The sequence below is a fragment of the Xyrauchen texanus genome, chromosome 6 (genome assembly GCF_025860055.1).
Source record: "Xyrauchen texanus isolate HMW12.3.18 chromosome 6, RBS_HiC_50CHRs, whole genome shotgun sequence".
Lineage (NCBI taxonomy): Eukaryota > Metazoa > Chordata > Actinopteri > Cypriniformes > Catostomidae > Xyrauchen > Xyrauchen texanus.
The window spans coordinates 20,069,931-20,090,417 of record NC_068281.1 but is presented as its reverse complement, the minus strand read 5'-3'; the positions used below and the strand labels follow the sequence as shown (position 1 = coordinate 20,090,417).

General features: G+C 37.2%; 1 protein-coding gene across 1 annotated transcript in view; it reads right to left on the bottom strand.

Moving 5' to 3' along the window:
• The window catches only part of LOC127645332 (CYFIP-related Rac1 interactor B-like), a 44,521-nt gene that overhangs the window by 11,056 nt on the left and 12,978 nt on the right, over nucleotides 1–20,487 (bottom strand). Inside the window, exons 2-4 of the mRNA XM_052128914.1 lie at nucleotides 9,848–9,937; nucleotides 9,464–9,585; nucleotides 8,573–8,678 (exon numbers count right to left, since the gene is read on the bottom strand). Of these exons, the coding sequence (XP_051984874.1) occupies nucleotides 8,573–8,678; nucleotides 9,464–9,585; nucleotides 9,848–9,920 (301 nt within the window). The 5' untranslated portion in view covers nucleotides 9,921–9,937. The remainder of the gene's footprint in view (nucleotides 1–8,572; nucleotides 8,679–9,463; nucleotides 9,586–9,847; nucleotides 9,938–20,487) is intronic.

The window sequence follows — 20,487 nt, the reverse complement described above, 5'->3', positions numbered from 1 at the left end:
GGACCATCTCTTAGCGTGGTAGTTCGGGAGATAGCGTTAGCCACTCAAATGGGGCATTTTATTATGGATTGTGTTATCGAAGTGCTTTCAATACATTTTCGAGGAAGGACAATGGGGAAAAAATAACTTCATGCCAATCTTTAAATCAGTCACTATCTTGGTCTATTTGCCTGTTATCTAAGTTATAATATACTCCACCGTTTGCAGTTTCCACTTTTTGACTTCATCTGATATGACTAGCAATCTTTAAGTCTAAACTTTTGTAACGCTATTCATTTTAAAACAATTGCTTTAAACCAGTCAAAACAACAGTGGAAGATGTGCTACTTATCTGCTATAATATATTTTTCGAATATCCATCTTTTACTTCCTTTCGTTATTAATTTTGTATACATTTTTTGAGGGTAGGGGGTGAGTTTTGCTGTTGTTAGTAACATTCACTCTGATAAGATGATCTGATGACCTGTAACCATGCTTACACCGGTGGTATTCAAACCATGTGATTCATCTGTGCAGAAGAGCAGAGCCAAAGTCTGACTCAAATAATTAACAAAACTGTGTGCCTCCGCAAATAACTTGCAGTTCTATGCTTCAAACGCTAGAGGGCCAAAAGTTACATAGTGTAGCTTTAATAATAATAATAATAATACTAATATTTAAATAGGCCTATCCGAGGCATATTTTAAATACAGAATCTACAAATGTAAGAGAGTTACTTTTTAAAATTAGTATTGATGCACTTCCAGTTTAAACCAGACCCACAACAGGTTCTATCCAAATACAGCTTCAGATAATGGTCTCGCTGCACACCCCCTACAAGTTAAGCTCATTCGACAGCATTTGCAGCTTGATTGATTACCAGAAAATTTATTTCGACTCGTCACACCTTTTAAATTTGGGTTACATTGAGGCATTTACAATGGAAGGGAATGGGGCCAATCTGTAAATGTTAAAATACAAACTGTTTACAAATTATAGCCTCAAGATGTAAACAATATGCATGTTGACATGATTTTAGTGATATAAAATCGCTCACTAACCTTATCTGTTTTAAGTTATAGCCCATTTTACAATTTTCATAAGGCTTTAAACCCTATACAGACCATAAAAATGATATACCGGTACACAACTTTACAGCTCAAATAATACAGTTCATGAGTTTTAACAGAAGAATTTGTGTTTTTGTTAAATTATAAACTTCAAGTTTCTGCCTTTAAACACTCCAAAGAATTGGCCCCATTCACTTTTTAAATGCCTCACTTTAAAAAAAAAAAAAAAGGAGAAAAGGAGGGACGAGTCTAAATACGTTTTTGTGGCAATCAACATTATACCGCAAATGCTGTCGATGGAGCTTAACTTGCATTGATTCTGGAATATTCCTTTAGATTTGTTTAACGATACTAGCAGAGCACCCATTTATCAGTAATGATGGAGAAACCTACTTTATGGGTAATTTATTTATAAATCAAACCCAGAAAGTATGTTTAACAAAATGAATGTAATTTGCATTCTTTGTAAAGTGACATTTTATTCTCATCGAAGCTCGGCGCAACTGTCATTCATAGAAATGAAAACTCCAGGCTATTGGCAAAAACATCTTAAAATATAGTAGCAAGTGGCAATCGACAGTGACCAAGCACATTAGGAAAAATTACAACAAAAAAAAGAAAAAATATTGACAGGTAAGATCATGTGGAACCCTAACCCTAACTTAAACCCTTACCCTAACTGCCTTCAGAAAAATAGATTTGTGGAACTGTGGTTAAGTTATAGCACCCCCTAGTATCAAACATTTATGAAATGCTGCATGTGACTTCAGAATGTTCTCTTGTCCATGTGTTTTAAGTTTTGTTAAGTTTGATTTTTTCAAATCACAAGATACAGGCCAAGTAGTAATTATAGGCCAAACCCAAAAAATGTATTCGATTATATCTTCAGAATGATTTGACATATCAAAATTATTTTGATATCTTTTGGTCAAGAGGGTCTGTAGATGATGTATACAAACTTTTGTGTGAATCGAGGACGAGTTCGAAAAAGTAGGATTTTCATAAAAATCAAGCTGGTTGAAAAGTTTTCATGCGGAAATGGAAATCCATGTGACCATATGATGTGGGTGCATTGAAGGATTTGGAGAAGGTAAGAAAAATTATTCTAGCCAATACGGTTAGGGAGGTATTAGCAAAAGCGCAAATTAGCTTATCATAGCGCTACTGTGTGACCAATTCTCACAAAATTGGAATACATCTTCCTGTGGAGACCCTTCCTGTATGTAATAAGTTTCATTACCATTGGCCATTAACAACTCAAGTTAGTAGTGCTGAAATTTGATTGGCTGCTGTCACCCATTTTTTGTTGATTTGTCAAATTGACCAGAGAAGGTGAATATTTAATTTGAACTTAGTCGACCAAATGGCTTCAGAGTTATTAATGTTTTTAGTTGTAGCGCCCCATGGTAGAACCCTATGTATCGCTACCTCTAGGCAAGCCATGCATGACTCGCTAGATACAATCAGCAGGAAAGTACGTGAAATAGAGGAGGTGGTGATTAGGCATAAACATTAGGAAAAGACGGCAGCCCTGGAAAACAGGTGTGCACTCCTGCAAGTCATTGTGGATAAGCAACAAAAGAAGCTGGAAGATTTGGAATCGAGCAGCAGGCATCAAAACATCAGAATACTGGGGATCCCAGAGGGCTCAAAAGGGAGACATACTGAGTTTGTGGAGGAACTGATCCAAACTCTGCTTGGAGCAGAACATTTCAAGTCACTCGTGGTGGTTGATCGCGCCCATCGAACCCTGGCACCTAAGCCTGCAGAGGGACAGCATCCAAGGCCTTTAATAGTAAGACTTCATCACTGCTATATTAAAGAAATGAATGGAAGCTGAATGGAATCGTTGAAAGTTGAACATTTGTTCAAAAACTCAGATAACCAGAAAACATCTCAGTAAAGAGTTTAAATTCCAGAGTTTAAATTATAAACTCAGTGAAAAAAGAAGTGTCCCTTTTTCAGGACACTGTATTTTAAAGATAATTTAAAAAAAAATCCAAATAGCTTTACAGATCTTTATTGTAAAGGTTTTAAACAATGTTTTCCATGCTTGTTCAATGAACCATAAACAATTAATGAACATGCACCTGTGGAATGCTCGTTAAGACTCCGACGGTAGGCAATTAAGATCACAGTTATAAAGGACACTAAAGAGACCTTTCTACTGACTCTGAAAAACACCAAAAGAAAGATGCCCAGGGTCCCTGCTCATCTGCGTGAACGTGCCTTAGGCATGAGGCTGTGAGACACCTGCTACAGGGAGACAGGAAGGACAGCTGATCATCCTTGCAGTGGGAAACCACGTGTAAAAACTCCTGCACAGGATCAGTACATCTGAATATCACACCTGCGGGACAGGTACAGGATGGCAACAACAAATGCCCGAGTTACACCAGGAACGCACAACCATCCATCAGTGCTCTGATAGTCCGCAATAGACTGAGAGAGGCTGGAATGATGGCTTGTGGGCCTGTTGTAAGGCAGATCCTTACCAGACATCACCGGCAACAATGTCGCCTATGTGCACAAACCCACCTTTGCTGGACCAGACAGGACTGGCAAAAAGTGCTCGTCACTGATGAGTCGCGGTTTTGTCTAACCAGGGGTGATGGCATTTATCATTGAAGGAATGAGCGTTACATCACTGTTCTCTGGAGAGGGATCGATTTGGAGGTGGAGGGTCCGTCATGGTCTGGGGAGGTGTGCCACATCATCATCGGACTGAGCTTGTTGTCATTGCAGGCTAACTCAACGCTGTGCGTTACAAGGAACACATCCTCCTCCCTCATGTGATACCCTTCTGGCAGGGTTATCCTGACATGACCCTCCAACATGACAATGCCACCAGCCATACTGCTCGTTCTGTGCTTGATTTCATCATACACAGCAAGAACTGGCAAATCTGGTGCAGTCCATGAGGAGGGGATGCACTGCAGTACTTCAGTGTGAAACTTGTTCAGTTTATGTCTTAGTAGTTAGAAGAAATCTCTGTACGATTATAATCCAGTCATTCATAATTTGTTGATAATATGGAAACAAGTGATGAATATAATCGAAAATGCATTTAGATATATAGTCCTATCTGTTGGAATCATGCCTTTCAACCAGCACTAACCGATTCAACCAGCCGAGAGACCTATATATTGATGACCGTTTGATATCCTTCTTGCAATTACAACAAGTTTTATATTACCAGCCTCTCGTTTCTTTCATTACCTACAGTTGAGGCATTTTTTGAGAACACATGATTTACAATATGAGCTGAAGCCTCAGCATACAGTACTGGACAATCTGGCAGCTTTAAAGCCTTATGAGAAGGGTAAAGTGTCTATAGTATACAGCCTACTTTAGGAATTGAGCTCAGCGTCCTCAGATCCATGTAAGCACGCCTGGGAGGTGGAATTGGGTATGGAGATTTCTGAGGAGGTATGGAATCATGTATTGGGAATATACATGGTAGCTTAGTGAATGTTCGACTGGGTTTGATCCAATTAAAAGTTGTTCATAGACATTTTTCCCAAGTTACATTGTCTAAATTTTACCCAGAGATCTCACCCTTATGTCTGAAAATGTATATTGTAGAGGGGACATTTATCCGTTCGTGACTTGTCAGAAGATCAACACCTTCTGGAACCTGCTATTTGGTCATCTTTAAAGGGTATACAATAGAGTCATAAAGGCTGACCCATTATTGCAGTTTGGTGTTTTAGTGCCAGAGATGGAACTGAACAAGTATGAGGTACAAACTGTGTGTCTCAGTACATTACTTGCAAGACGACTTATTTTACAACACTGGAAGTCTAAAGCAGTACCAACTTTTGATATGTGGGTTATGGAGCTGGGAAAGACTTTGCATTTAGAAAGAATTTGCTTTGCAATGTTAAAGAAAGCGCATATGGGAGCCAATCATTAATATGTTGGGTTAAATTCTTGCTTGTTTTTGTGCATCACTGCTGCTTAAATGCCCATTGGGTCTGGTCATGTAATTTGCTGTTGTCATAGATATCTTTTATGTCATCCTCATGCTAATTTGTAACCACCAAAGGGATGTAAAGTTGTGATTATATTGTAAGAAAACAATAATAAAAAAATAAATAATAATTGTCAGAAGGGTCTGTAGATGATGTATACAATTTTCATGCAAATCAGACAAACGGCCTAGGAGGAGTTTGAAAAAGTAATTTTGATTCTAGCCCTTACGGTACCAGAGTTATTAGCATAAATGCAAAATAACTTATTATAGAGCTACCTAGAGTCGTATGGAGTTGTACATGTATGCCTGAGTAGCGGTGCACATTTGGAACCACCCTGCCAAGTTTGGGATCTCTACGACTTATGGTCTCTGATGCCCAGATACTTTAGGGCAGAAAAAGAAGAATACTGTAATAATGATAATAATAATAATAATAATAATAATAATAATATGTAAATCCTAACAAATACTATAGGGTAATTACACTTGCAAGATTACATCCATATAGTGTTCTGAATTACTGAAATTTGCAGTGGTTCTGTGTTTGCGTTTCAAATACGTTTTAATGCAGTTTGACAAAAATCTGTTGTTTTTTTCTGTAAGTGAGATGAGTCAAGAGCATTGTTGCATACATTTACCCCCATGATATGTATCATCCACACAAAACAGAACCTAAGAATTACACAATGGCCAATTATTTAGTTTTCTTTCCTTAAGAAAAGGAACTGAATACGTTAACTATGAATAAACTGAGATTAATGATGATAAAGTATTTCAATCAATAGATAGCCCAGACTATTCTGATGGAAAGAGGTATAAAAAAGGAAAATACTGGGCTGGTGGTTAAGGGAGCAGTATTTTTGACTAAAACATGCTTAAAAACAGCCGGAGGCTTAAGAAATTTGTGGATGCATTTTTTACCATGTGATCAAGTCTCTGGCATTGAAACACAGATGTGTGTGTTCGACAGAGAGATGTTAGGTCAGGCTGACCCTTTGATGTCTCACCAGAGCCTCTCCTCCAGAGAGCGCTGCCACTGGCTGGTGTTTATGTGTGATAAAGGACGTGTCATGTATAATTAGGTCATGACCTATTTCTCAACATCAGGCTCTCCATTTGAATCAATCTAACCCACAGACTTGCAAAACAGGTGAAAAAAGTGAAAGCAATCTTATATATTTTATCTAAATCATAGAGCACATCAGACACTAGGAGTCCTACAAGATTATAAGACACTGCATGTTTCTGAGAGAACAAGAGTATGACTAGCAGAACTAATATGTTTATATGGCTCTTCCTGTTGCTGTTACACTAACAGTTCTTTGAATTTTATTGGATAATACATCAGTTATATGTACCGTAATAGTATAATTTTCCAAATGATGCTACATTTTCAAAATCCACTGTAATATTCAACAAAAATCATCTCTAGTGTCTTATGGGTCTAGTATAACGCTATCATATGTTCCAGGAAATGTATTTATTTTGAGGATAATGAATTAGATAATGAATTAGTACAGTAGATTTGGGGTGTGTACACAGTTTTAATGGAGATGACTAGAATTGTGTTTTGCAAAGACATTAGCCCTGCCCAAGGAGCGTGCTAATCCAATTATATGCACTGTTACTCTGTTCAGAGCTTGTTTCTTCAGAACACGCATTGAATTAGTATAGAAACATGCATATTAAAATAGCTTTATTATGCACAACTCTATTGTTACAGCTCACATATTCATTGTTATGACTTGTATAACTATGGTAATTGCAGGATCAAACTGACTGTAATTTGAGATGGAAAGAGCAAACAAAACACATACACAATTGAGTAACAACTATTACTAACACAGCAAGAGGAAGGAACCAAACAGTATATTTGCTTATTTTTGAGAAACCCTGCGTGTTCTGCCAAAATATACTTTTCTTAATCAGTATTTTTGCCTTGTTTCCCAGTAATAATATTTGAACATCCTTAAAACAAGATGTATTTACTTGAGAAGCAAAACTGTTTGATTTAAAAAGACTTGTTTTCAGGTAATACAGCAAATCTTTTTTTTTCCTTACCCCAATAGCTGTGCAGTTTGTGTAAAGTTCACTCCCCTGGCCTCAACATGCGCTCTATCAACTGATGCTAGGAGCAGTAGCCTTCAGCCTACTCGTTAGCGTGGCCATTTCCCATGCCAAAGATGACGGTTCGCATCCTCGCTGGTCAAGCAGGACCTGTTACAGTTGTGCCGTGACCCGGATGTGAGTGAGGTTTAGGGGTGAGTGTAACAGAAGCCAGCTGGTACGTGAAAGCTGTGCGGTATGTGTACGTAAACCTCACTCCCCTGGCCTCAAGAGGTGCACTAGTGACTGACGTTAGAGGTTGTATCCTTTAGCCTCCTCGTTAGCGCGCCCCTTGGAGCATTTCGGGCAGGACCAGTTACACTGGCAGTTCTTTCTTGTCTTGAGCATAAACCTCACTAAATTTAGTTAGCTTTAAGCTACATGGAATAGTGCACCCAAAAATACAAAATTCTGTCATAATTTAATCACTCTCAATTTATTCCAAATGCATATGCTTTTCTTTATTATGAGGGACACAAAATTATCTGGTCTGTCTTTTCAATACAATGGCAATTGATAGTGCATTAATAAAAAAAATAAAAATAAACCGACAATGTGATTTGTGTGATTCGTGTGACCTATTCCATGTCTTTCACGATATGAACCTCATGAAATTTGTCATTTTTTAGTCCATTGCACATTCATGAGCACTATGAAAAAATTGTCCTTTTTAAACTTTAAAGTGAGGCACTATCAACTGCCATTGTATTGAAAACAAGGAAGACAATATTAATTAAAAGATCATTTGTGTTCTGCATAAGGAAGTCATTCGGGATTTGGAACGCATGAGAGTGAGTAAATAATGACAAAAAAAATGTAGGTACATTTTTCATTTAATTCCTTAAGGGCAAGAAAAAAAAATTTGCCTGTAGGGAAGGAAAAATTTACTTGATTTAACTATACATTCTCTGAAAACAAGTCTTAATATGCTCCACAATTTAGACTCAAGTAACCTAATCTTGTTTAAAGGAAGCTCAGATAGTTTTACAAGGAAAAAAGCTGAAAATGGGCTGAGGGAAGAGTAAGAACAGTTTAGTAATGCCTGTGCAAGGTTATATAACATCACTGTAGCCCTCTGCTGATGTGAGTGGTACAATAATGTGTCTTTGATCATACAGATGAGTCAGGATTCATGATAACTCATGTTACTAACCATCTCACCAGGCTTCATCACATTAAAATCAAAACAAGCCTGCTACACAGCTCAGAGCCACTACTAATCTACACACCAACATTTTTTAAGTGGGTCAGTGGACCATATATCCCTGTGAGAAATCATTCACGCAGAGCCAGCTTTCTAAAGGGACATTTATTGGGAGAGCAGATAGAGTTAATTAAAAATATTCACTCATTTATCATCAGCGTCTTTGGGCAAAAATAGATGTGTTATTATTTATAGGCTTGTGGTCTGTGGTAAAGGCATTTTAAAGAGGAAACCTACCCAATTTTAGTGAGAACTCATAAAACTTCTTTAGTTTGCCCACCAGTGGGACCACAGCGGCCCACGCCCCTTCCTGCACATGCTCGTCACTCGGATGCTGTATGGCCTGAGGAGACAACATCCACAGATTTAAACATGGTAGGGGATTTGAATGAGGAGGAAACACTCTTTATAATATTAGTAGCAATAGAAATGAACTGCATCCCCCTCTATTTGACCAAGGAATTTCCATGACTTTTGTTTGTGATTACTGGATAACGACTTTTTTAAAGAGCAATAATGTACCTAGCTTATGAAATTATTTAGACCAGCACATAACTTAAAATATATTTACTTTTGTTACAGAAATTGTTGTTACCTATTTTTTTTTTTTATTATTTTTTCAATAACACAAATCTTTTTTTTTCCAGTTTATTTTATTAGTTTTATGAAGGAATTAATTAATTACTTTCCGGGCCTGGTAAACACAATTTTAGTGCTGTTTAATTGCAGAACTGTTAGTTGCATTGATCAGTTGAGTAATTATGATAATTTAGCTCTCATCCCTTTTAAAATGTATTTTGAATTAGAGCTGTAAGGCTACTCTGGAATGTGTAGAAGCTTGGTGATCAAGGAAATAAACACAGTCCGAACATGTCACACCCCTGAATGAAATTGATTCTCCTGAGTGGACCCTCTAGATTCCCATGCCTCTGAGTCAAAGAATCAATTCATTTCAGAATCGACTCCCAGAACCTACACAGTATAAAATGTCCTTAAATTACCAGAAACCCTGGGAACCCTGAATTAAAATAATACCAGGAGTCAGTTTCATACAGTAGAAAGCAACATAAAGTTTAGCCAGATTATTACTTTTGAAGAGCCTGAAATGCATTAGTATGCTGTACTTGCCTGCCTAATGGCTTCACCTGCTCCACTGTAAGACTGCAGGTCCTGTAGTATGGTCACAGCCTCTGTTAGTACTTTATTGACCTCCTCCCATTCTCTCCTCTCAGCCTCTGTGGGCTTGGCATCTGCAGAGGAGATATCAGCTTAGAATGCTTAGTGGTACTGGGATATTTGACCGTTTATACCAGAAGTCTATTTTGGAGCAATGGTACACCAATTTATTTTTTATATTTAAAATGTTTTGTGCTTTATTAACAAGCATTATTAGTTGTACATGCAGTAGTGTGTCTCAGAGACCCTCCCCTCAAAATCCAATCACAGGTGGCGATAGGAGATGCATTTGAGTTAATGTTAGTACCAGGTGTAAATTGCAGTACCATGACTTACTTTCAAAGTCCAGGAAAAAGTTCCCTGCATTGTTGTCGATGTCTCGGGTGAGAACCTTAATCAGATTCCCCATTCCGACCTGTCTGAGACCTAAAGGGGCAATGGAAAGGAAAAGTGATGCAAAACTGCTTTGTGAACAAGGTCTGTGTGGGTTGTAACTCAGCATTTGAACTAAATTCAGAAATCATAATTCATTAATGTTGGCACTCGATACGCATGCATCAAGAACTGACACCTGTGATCATGACAGCGACATCTGGCCACATGCATGAACGTGACAGGGAACATCTGTTATGGCTGGTAGAGAAAACCAGGAGAGACCCAAATACTGCTGAATTATCCTCTTGAACACACACACATACAAGACCTCACGCACTCCAACTATTACAGGTGAAAGGCTACATGCTGCTGAGAATGCAGTATAACTGAGTTTGATAATCGCAAACCTTTTCGGGTGGATCCAACTGCAAGATCATGCTGCCCTCTAGCAGTTAAAATTATTCTCTAGTCAAAATGTCACACTGAAGTCACCCTTCCATTTAGGCTGTGTGGTAAATCTTTGTGCGTAAGAAAAATCATACTGTATGTTCCCTAAAAAGAGTGAGCGTACATCCTGATTCATCTACTCTGACAGGCTTTGAGCTCAGCACAGGAGTTGGCACTGTTGCTTTGACTTCATTCGTGAGTCACTACGCACAAAAGTATCAACATTCATGTTTGAGAGACCACAAGGTCATTTTAATGCTTCAACATACATAACAATAATGCAATCTTATGCGAACTGATTAAAAAAAAAAAAATAATAATTCAACTTGATAATGTGCTTTAAACATCCTCTTTGAAAATTACATTGCTTCTAGTTGGGACCCCAAAGATTCAAGATATAAAACATGAACGAATACAATGATTTTTGTTTTATTTCTTTTATTTTCTGAAAAGTGCATGCAATGGATGGATAAAGTACCAATAATGTCTACATGTTGGGTTTTAAGTCAGATTAACAAATTTAAAGAATTTGAGGGGACAATAAGAGGTTCATTTCAAAATTACTTTATTTTTACATGTACATCATTGGGGTCTCTGGGACCCTAAACAGTAACGGTTAAATGTTTTCACTTATTACATGGCTCTCTGGAATACTCTATTCAGATTGGTTAATGGCACCATCTAGCATTTTGGTATTTCTCAGTAACAACCGCACATCCACGAATCAGACCACTCATTCGTGTATCTAAGCCTTCTTTACTACTACTCAGGTCACTATGCGATTTCTACAAGTTAGCTAATACAATAATATCAACTCATTTCAATGCTTCATGTGCATTTATTTGGCAAGTTTATAAATTACAAAATAAACACCAACAGAACTGACACAAAACGGAGGATGATTTCAGCTGCTCAGCGCATTTCTTTCTTCTCACTTAATTACATAATTTCAGTGCAAATCAATGTGTTACCTCCATTTATTTGTTTATTTTGCAAGTAGTCTTGTAATAGGCTGGATGATGTGGAGTGAGACGGTCATTTTCACAGAATAACCACCAACAGAACTCAGATGCAAACCGGAGGTGGATTTCAGCTGTTCAGCGATTTTATATATATTTTTTTCACATAATTACATAATTTCAATGCAAATCAATATGTTATGTCCATGTATTTATTTATTTGGTTAATAGCTGTGTAATAATTGGGATAACGTACAGTCAGCTGGTTATTTTTGCAAAATTCAGGCTGATCCAAGACCCCCTAATCATCCTGTCGGGTTTATTTTGCAGTAACAAACAGTTATTACTGTGCATTATCTCTTACTTAATATACAGCTCTCTGGAATACTCACTTCTGATTGGTGAATCAGGCAATCCAGTGGTCTGATATTTCTGAATAATGGCCGCACATCCATTTTGAAAGGCTCTTTGGTCTCTTTCTTCTTACATAACATAATCTAACACAAATCAGCATTTCAAGCCCATTTATTTGTTTTGGTAGGAGGCAAGTAATAAGCAGATTAATGTACTGTACAGTCAGCTGGAGATACAAGACTCCACATTGGGGTCCTTACTTTAGGCTGACTGTACATTATACCTTGCTTAAAAACCTGCCGAGCACTCTTTAAGAGGAACTGATGATAATCAACTACACTACTTAAGAGTTTATTTCTTTGAAAAACTTTGTTTCCCCTTTAATTGAACAGGCGTAGTATTTTAAAGTAGGTAAATAGGTCAGCACTGTGTCTCACTGAGCTACAGTGCATACTGCAGTGCGATTGTGTTTTCTTTACATCTTGGTGTGCTCACATTCTCATGGTGTTTAGGATTTAAATGACCACAGGGAGCAAATAAGCTCTACTGTATCCGTCTTGAACCCTCTAACCCCCCACCCCCCTCAGGATTACACTTCTCAGGTGGGGGGGTGGTTCCATCTAAACTGAGGTTGCCTATTTGATTAAAACAAACCCACCCTGCAATCCCATTGGCTAAGGAGGCAGACAGAACATTCTGCTGTTTCCATGGAGCCTAAAAATATTTTTCAACACAAAACGTGTCACCAGCCAATAGAAGCAGAGCACAGAAGTATGGGGGGGGGAGAAGTACTCGATAAGACTTAAAGGGTCCCATAAAAAAAAAATTATGTTTATATCAGGTTTGCATCCAGAAAATTTGGTTTATATTTAGGGCAATAATGCAAAATTATTATTTACTATTTCTATATACTTATATTTTGGGGTGAAATGTGATATTATGAGATTAACCCTAAAAGGACTTGCACAAATTAAACATGAGCATAGCACATGGAAGAAACTCAAGAACACATTGGGAGACAAATGTAGAATAGTTAGATGAAAAGTGTGACAGCTCATTATTTTAGTCTTTTTATAGCAACTACTTAATTCTATGTAAGATGTGTGCAAATTATAATTAACACTAAAGACACTATCATGAATTTAAACATTGAGAATAACAGCAATATATACCGTATATATATATATATATATATATATATATATATATATATATATATATATATATATATATATATATACGTATATATTTTTAGCATATATACTATGCTAGCATAGTTTCTAGCAGCCATCACTCCAACACTTTATCCTTGAGTAATCATACTAAATTGCTAATTTGGTACTAGAAAATCACTTGCAATTATATCAAACTATTTTGGTCGTTAAATTATTTCTTCATGTGTGTTTGTGAGTTGCCACAGTATGCAATAGACTGGCATGTCGTAAGTACAAGTTAAAACTATAAGAATATATATAATATTACAGTTGAAATCAGAAGTTTACATACACATTTGTTGAAATCATTCAAATTCATTTTCTAACCACTCCACAGATTTCATATTAGCAAACTATGGTTGTTTTACTTTTAACTGACTATATCACAATTTCAGTGGTTCAGAAGTTTACATAAACTAAGTTAACTGTGTCTTTAAGCAGCTTGGAAAATTCCAGAAAATGACATGTCAAGCATTTAGGCAATAAGACAATTAGCTTCTGATTGGAGTCAATTGGAGGTGTACCTGTGGATTTATTTTAAGGCCTACCTTCAAACTCAGTGCCTCTTTGCTTGACATCATGGGAAAATCAAAAGAAATCCACCAAAAAAATTGTGAACCTTCACAAGTTTGGACCATCCTTGGGGAGCAATTTCCAAATGTCTGAAGGTAACACGCACGCAAATATAAACACTATGGTACCACACAGCCATCATACCGCTCAGGAAGGAGACACATTCTGTCTCCTAGTGATGAACATAGTTTGGTATGAAAAGTGCCCATCAATCCCAGAACATCAGCAAAGGACCTTGTGAAGATGCTGGAGGAAACAGGTAGACAAGTATCTAGATCCACAGTAAAACAAGTACTACATCGACATAACCTGAAAGACTGCTCAGCAAGGAAGAAACCACTGCTCTGAAACCACTGCCCCAAAACCACTATAAAAAAAAGAAAGTTAGACTACACCTTGCAAGTACACATGGAGACAAATATCTTACTTTTTGGAGAAATGTCCTCTTGTCTGATGAAACAAATATTGAAATGTTTGGCCATAATGGCCATTGTTATGTTTGGAGGAAAAAGGGTGAGGCTTGCTAGTCGAAGAACACCATCCCAACCATGAAGCATGGGGGTGGTAGCATCATGCTGTGGGGCTGCTTTGCTGCAGGAGGGACTGGTGTACTTCACAAAATAGATGGCATCATGAGGAAGGAAAATTATGTGGAAAATTAATGTGATGAAAGAAATAAAATTTGAAATAAATCACTCTTTACTATTATTCTGACATTTCATATTCTTAAAATAAAGTAGTGATCCTAACTGACCTAAGACAGGGAATGTTTTCTACGATTAAATGTCAGAAAATGTGAAAAACTGAGTTTAAATGTATTTGGCTAAGGTGTATGTAAACTTCTGATTTCAACTGTAGGTCAAAAATGGCAAAAAATAAACCGCTTTCTCTAGAAACTCATCAGTCAATCATTGTTTAGAGGAATGATGGCTACAATGCTTGAAATTACCAAAAAAACAGAAGATTTCATACAGAGGTGTACAGAAAGAGATGTGGAAGGCCAGATGTATAACTAAACAAGAGGACAAGTACATTATTCCAAACCTTTGGCCACCTGTGTATATATACGTTTAAACAAGTATTGATTCATGGATGAGAATGGCTTTACTAGGAAAGCTGAATTGGGGGGGGGGGGGGGACTAAAACACTGTTAAATTTAAACAGGGAGATAATGATGAGGGGAACTTCTCTTTTTCTGATTTTAAAATCCTAAATCCTATTAGCACCATGTGTACCAATTTCAGTTTGGATTAGTTCTTAAATCAGCAGTGATTGTTTAAATGAGGTTTTAGATTATGGGTGTGGATGCAGTGGGCAGTTCCCTCTCCACTGCGGTACTCCTACATCAGCGTTCGGCAGCATGTGCATCCACGTGCTCTCCTCTCTACTACTACTACCACTACAACCACCACCCAACCAGAGAACAGATCCCACCCTTCCCCCCTCCCCGTTCATAACTTCATACACACAGAGAGAGGAGTGCAGGCACATGTGCAGAGGGGAGGCGACGCACTGCAGTCTGCGGCAGTGCAGAGGCAGCACTTCTCCTGACCCAGATTTCACCAATGCCACATCACACTGGGTTTACAACCCAGCACGGCAAGACATGGATGAATATGCTTCAGGATGCCCCTGGCAGACACGGCTAATGCCTACTTGCAAGCACAGCTTCAGACCTTTCATTATAAAATAAACATATCCTGCTGATGCTCATTGTCATCATCATTATTTATTTCTATTTTTACTGTTCATAGTAAAATAATGAATAATGTTATTTTTTTTTCCTTCCAAAACTGATCTATGCAATATTTTTTAAGTCTGAAAGGTGAAGTAATTTCTGCGGAATTAGTGGTTCCAAATGGAACTGCAAAAATAATGGCTATAGAGCAGAACAGTGCCAGCCCATTTTTTCAGCCTCTCTGTTCCAGCAAAGACTTTTTCCTATTTATTAATACAAATTCTCCATAAAAGAGTTCCAAGTCATGAACTAAACCAGCAAGCTTCAGTTTGAATCACAACATTACAAACTTGGATTTTAAGCAAAAAAACTAAAGGACAAATGTACAAGACTGTGTATTTAATGCCTTTAAAAGAGGTTTGAACTACAATCCCAAGAAGCATCGCACATGACATAATCTAATGAAAATCTATGTAAATTTATAAACTATTAATTTAAAGTTGTTGATTATAAGTATATACTCAAATTTTATTGCAAAATATTCAGATATATACAAATATACAAGTAGTTTAAGACTGCATCATGGAAGTAGGCAGCCGTTGTAATTTACTGCAGTTTTCAGTGATTCTGTGACTGGTGGATATTTCTCTGCAGGAACATAAGTAGTGTAGTTATTCAGCACAAATCGCACTGTTAAATGCTATTTTTTAAAACTGAAAAAATGGTTTCATCAGAAGTATATTGTCAATTTACAACCTAAGAGCTCATGGTAGGTATGTCTTAAAAGGTTTATAATAGAGATAGACAGATATATTTGTGCTATATATTAAAAAGTGCTGATAGCTGCCTTTTTTAATACTCTGTATTTCTTTGTGGCTGGCGCTGAATGATTGTACTGTTAAAACGGCTTGGTTCTAAAGTATTCCAATGGCCTCTTGAGGTGAAATAAAAACAATAGCTACTACTCCTGGGGATTTGCTCAAAACCTAAATCTTTCATCATTGACAATATTCTTCCACATTTTTATTCTCACTTCAATGCATATCTTGTTATTTTGATAAGATAATAAAGTGTTCTAATTAAATTATAAAATCAAGGGCATGCAAAAAAAAATGTAAACGTGCCCCGTCAGCACATACATAAATACATAAAAACTTGTGAATAATAATAAACCCTAATCCTGATACTGAATATAAACAAAACCCTTTATCTGGTAAATATATAGGCTATAAAAAGTTTAATTTGGTAATTGGTAAGTCCCCTGTGTATTTTGGGCTTGTTTATAGTTAAAATTGGCTTGTTTATAGTTGGTAATGCACCAAATCTAATTGTTTTCTGTTGATTATTGAGAATTGTATTGTAACAAACTGCATCCGGGATGCAAAATCCACTATCATTCAACCTCTAGTTATCATTATAAATCAATTCCCATGATGCTGCCACCCCATGCTTCACCGTTGGGATGGTGTTCTTTGGCTCGCAAGCCTAACCCTTTTTCCTCCAAAAAAAATTATTGTCATTATGGCCAAATAGTTACATTTTTGTTTCATCAGACCAGAGGACATTTCTCTAAATAGTAAGATCTTTGTTCCCATGTGCACTTGCAAACTGTAGTCTGGATTTTTTATGGTGGTGCAAGGAAGCAGTGCCTTCTTCCTTGCTGAGCAGTCTTTCAGTTTATGTCGATATAGGACTCGTTTTACTGTGGATATAGATACTTGTCTACCTGTTTCCTCCAGCATCTTCACAAGGTCCTTTGCTGTTGATCTGGGATTGATTGGCACTTTTCGCACTAAACTACGTTCATCTCTAGGAGACAGAATGCGTCACCTTGCTGTGCGGTGTGATGGCTGCAGGGTCCCATGGTGTTTATATTGGTGTACTATTGTTGGTACAGATGAATGTGGTACCTTCAGGCCTTTGGAAATTGCTCCCAAGGATGAACCAGACATGGGGAGGTCCACAATTTCTTTTCTGAGGTCTTGGCTGATTTCTTTTGATTTTCCCATGATGTCAAGCAAAGAGGAACTGAGCTTGAAGGTAGGCCTTAAAATACATTCACAGGTACACCTCCAATTGACTCTAATAAGCTTAGCTTGACATAATTTTCTGGAATTTTCCAAGCTGCTTAAAGGCACAGTTAACTTAGTGTATGTAAATTCTGACCGACTGGAATTGAGATATAGTCAATTAAAAGTGAAACAATCTGTCTGTAAACAATTGTTGGGAAAATGACTCATGTCATGCACAAAGTAGATGTCCTAAACGACTTGCCAAAACTATAGTTTGCTAATATTAATTCTGTGGAGTGGTTAGAAAATGAGTTTTAATGACTTCAAAAAGTATATGTAAATTTCTGACTTTAACTGTATATATACTGTGTGTGTGTGTATAAACACACACACACACACACACACAAACATACACAACAGTTAGTTCCGATCCTCAAATCTGATTGGACGAGAGACGCTCCATGAGTACTGATTGTCTCACACCATCAGCACGCTTCACTGTGTGTATCACTCTGCTTGTGTTCATGCCATTCTAAACTAAAGTGTAAGAGCAGTGCAGATGTGAAAAGAGCTACTGTATATGTGTTTCTTTACAGGTAATTTTTTTTAACATTACATATGTTAGCCAGCAGGTGGTGGCAAAAGATAATATTTGTGTGTCATTTGAGCCAGTTGATGAAGTGATGTGAATCCGTGTCAGTGAGTGTTTACACACAACGGCTCTATGTGATCGCTCATATTACTACTACACTACTAAAGCTAAGGAATAGCTTTAAACAGCTTTAAACAAACAACTTCAGCATTACAGCTCATCACAGCTGAGAAACACAACAGACTGATTAATTACACAACTCAAGGAGCTTGCCTCTTACTGGAGTTTCCACATTGGAGAGGTCAGGCTGTTTAAAATGGTGGAGGACATTGCGGTTTCTATAGTGAATGACTCTAGCACACCGGCTACGGCGAAATAGGGAGAATTACCCCCATTTGTACGGCAATTTTTCCTCTGAGAAAGCTGATCCATGTTTATCGGGTAACTTGTTAGAAACAGCACAAGCTGTGATACTATTTCTGAAGTGACATTTTTGAATTACTAACGAAGGCTTGGACACATCATTTGGTTTGAACCAGCAACAGCAGATTCTGATCCGTAAGAAATCAGTTCCATGCACAGATGAGTTTTTATGATCGTACTCAGTTTTTCCCCAAAAAATAATTATTTACTTGTATATCATCAATATCACACTTACAATTGTGCTATATGGCCCTAAATCAGCACTGCTGTGATTCTGCAGCCGAATCACAACAGTGCTGATGTATATATACTGTATACTATTTGACTTTAGGTCACTTTGTGACTAGTGCATATCCAGAGTTTGATCTACAACAATCTAAAGGGAAAGACAAACACAGGCGCGTGTCTGGCATAGACATACTGTACAGCCTACTGGACTCAGGCACGCAGGGCTGGTCAGTGATGGGGCTGGACAACATCAGGCATGAATCAGAGAGACAAAGCGGTCACTCCACTGCATGATTGTAATTCTGACATCTGCATTCTTCCTTTAGACTGTATAAATATCAAACAACAACCAGATTTAAAGCTGAAATGCTTTTGTTTATATATTCTTAGAGAACTAAAAAGCCAATTGTTTGCTGACTTCTCCGAAAAGTGTAAACATTGTGGCTCTGTGGCACTATCAAAACATTCCTCTGTTTGTTTGAGCATCCCAACCAGCTTGACAGAACAACACTGAGTGTGAGTGTTGTGAGGTTTGGGCGGAACTATTTGTTTGAATGACCAAAGACAGACATGAGATTATATGGGAAACGTGTTTGCAAACATCATTAGAGTCATTATTTTTGCAATTCAGGTACACTGGCTATTAGGAATTTGTAAAGAATGAGTCTGTTATGAAACAATATTCATGACCAATTATGACTTATTTTCTTGTTGCGTGATTTTGAAAGCATCTGCATCATGACCTCTTTAACATTATGTAGACTGTACCATATTCTTGCTCTTATCACGCTTCAAGGCAAATTATGTTATTCAGATCTGCAGCTGTACAAATTCAGCATCTCTGATTAACCTGAGCTGAGAGCACAGCAGAACTATACATGAACCTAAGAGCAAACCCTCATCCCTCATTCCCCAATTCCCATTTGTTATGACACTGAGCAACTTCTGCCCACAAACCATAAGAGATACAGACACAACATCCACCCTCCTCCTCTGTCATTCTCCCTAAACCCTGGAGGGCATTACACAGAGGTGTCACTCAAGCACTGAACTGAGACAGAGAATTGACACGTTTAACCATACCGATAAAGATCTTTATGTAAAGCTTTAATGTTTTGTATTTAACATTATATGTGTTTTTGTGGCTTTGACCTGAAGTTTTAGCTTAAGAAATAAGCTGTATAATACATTCTGTATTTTATAACAAGGAGGTTACAGTAGCTGTGTATGGAACTGTCAAAAGGGACTGTAGCTATGGAAGGGTTTTACTGCCTCCTGGTGGAAATCAGTAGCTAATTCTGCATCACAACCTGCAGGACCTCGATCTTCTTGCTTCAAACCAATTAAAGATTGTCTAACATATATTAAGAAACCTATTGTTTTTATTGTCAACAGGTAACACATTATAATAGACCTTATTCTGTGTAAGGGTTTTTTTTTTTTTTACATGAATGAAAACAAGGCTAGGACTGTCAAGCTCCATAGAGTAAAAAAATTACTATACTAGAGGGCAAAATGTTTAAAGGGGCAAAAAGCTACTAACAAAATGTATTGTATGGCTTTAGAAAACCTGGAATGTAGCACACAAGTCATATGAACAACTTTTATGATTTTACCCTTTTGGGAGACACTGGTCATCAACCACTTTTGCTGTTTGGGAAAGATCAACCTGGACATTTTGCTTGATAACTTTTAGATCCTTTTGTGCTCCACGAAAAATATCATCAATTTCTTTATCGAAATGAGGGTGAATGGATTGTGACAGAATTACACATTTTGAGTGTACTTTTTATTTAATTGCTAAACAACAACCTTGACCAAACCAATCATTTGATGTTAAGCATCAGAAAAAATTGAATATAGAGACAACCATCACTGCTTTACTCTTTTTTTTTTTTTTTTTTAGATGAGAGAATCGCATGCAAAAAATATTAGTATACCACATTGGTTTCAAGCAACACCAATGCATCACCAACTGCAACTGGTAGTGGAGTGTTCAATGCATTCTTTTCTATGTCTAGCGTTGCGTGTTTTTTGTTAATTTTGCTGTCATGCATTTAGCTTTCGATAGTTCATCTAGATTTTTAGATTAAATCTATAATTCAACTTTACTGTGGAATA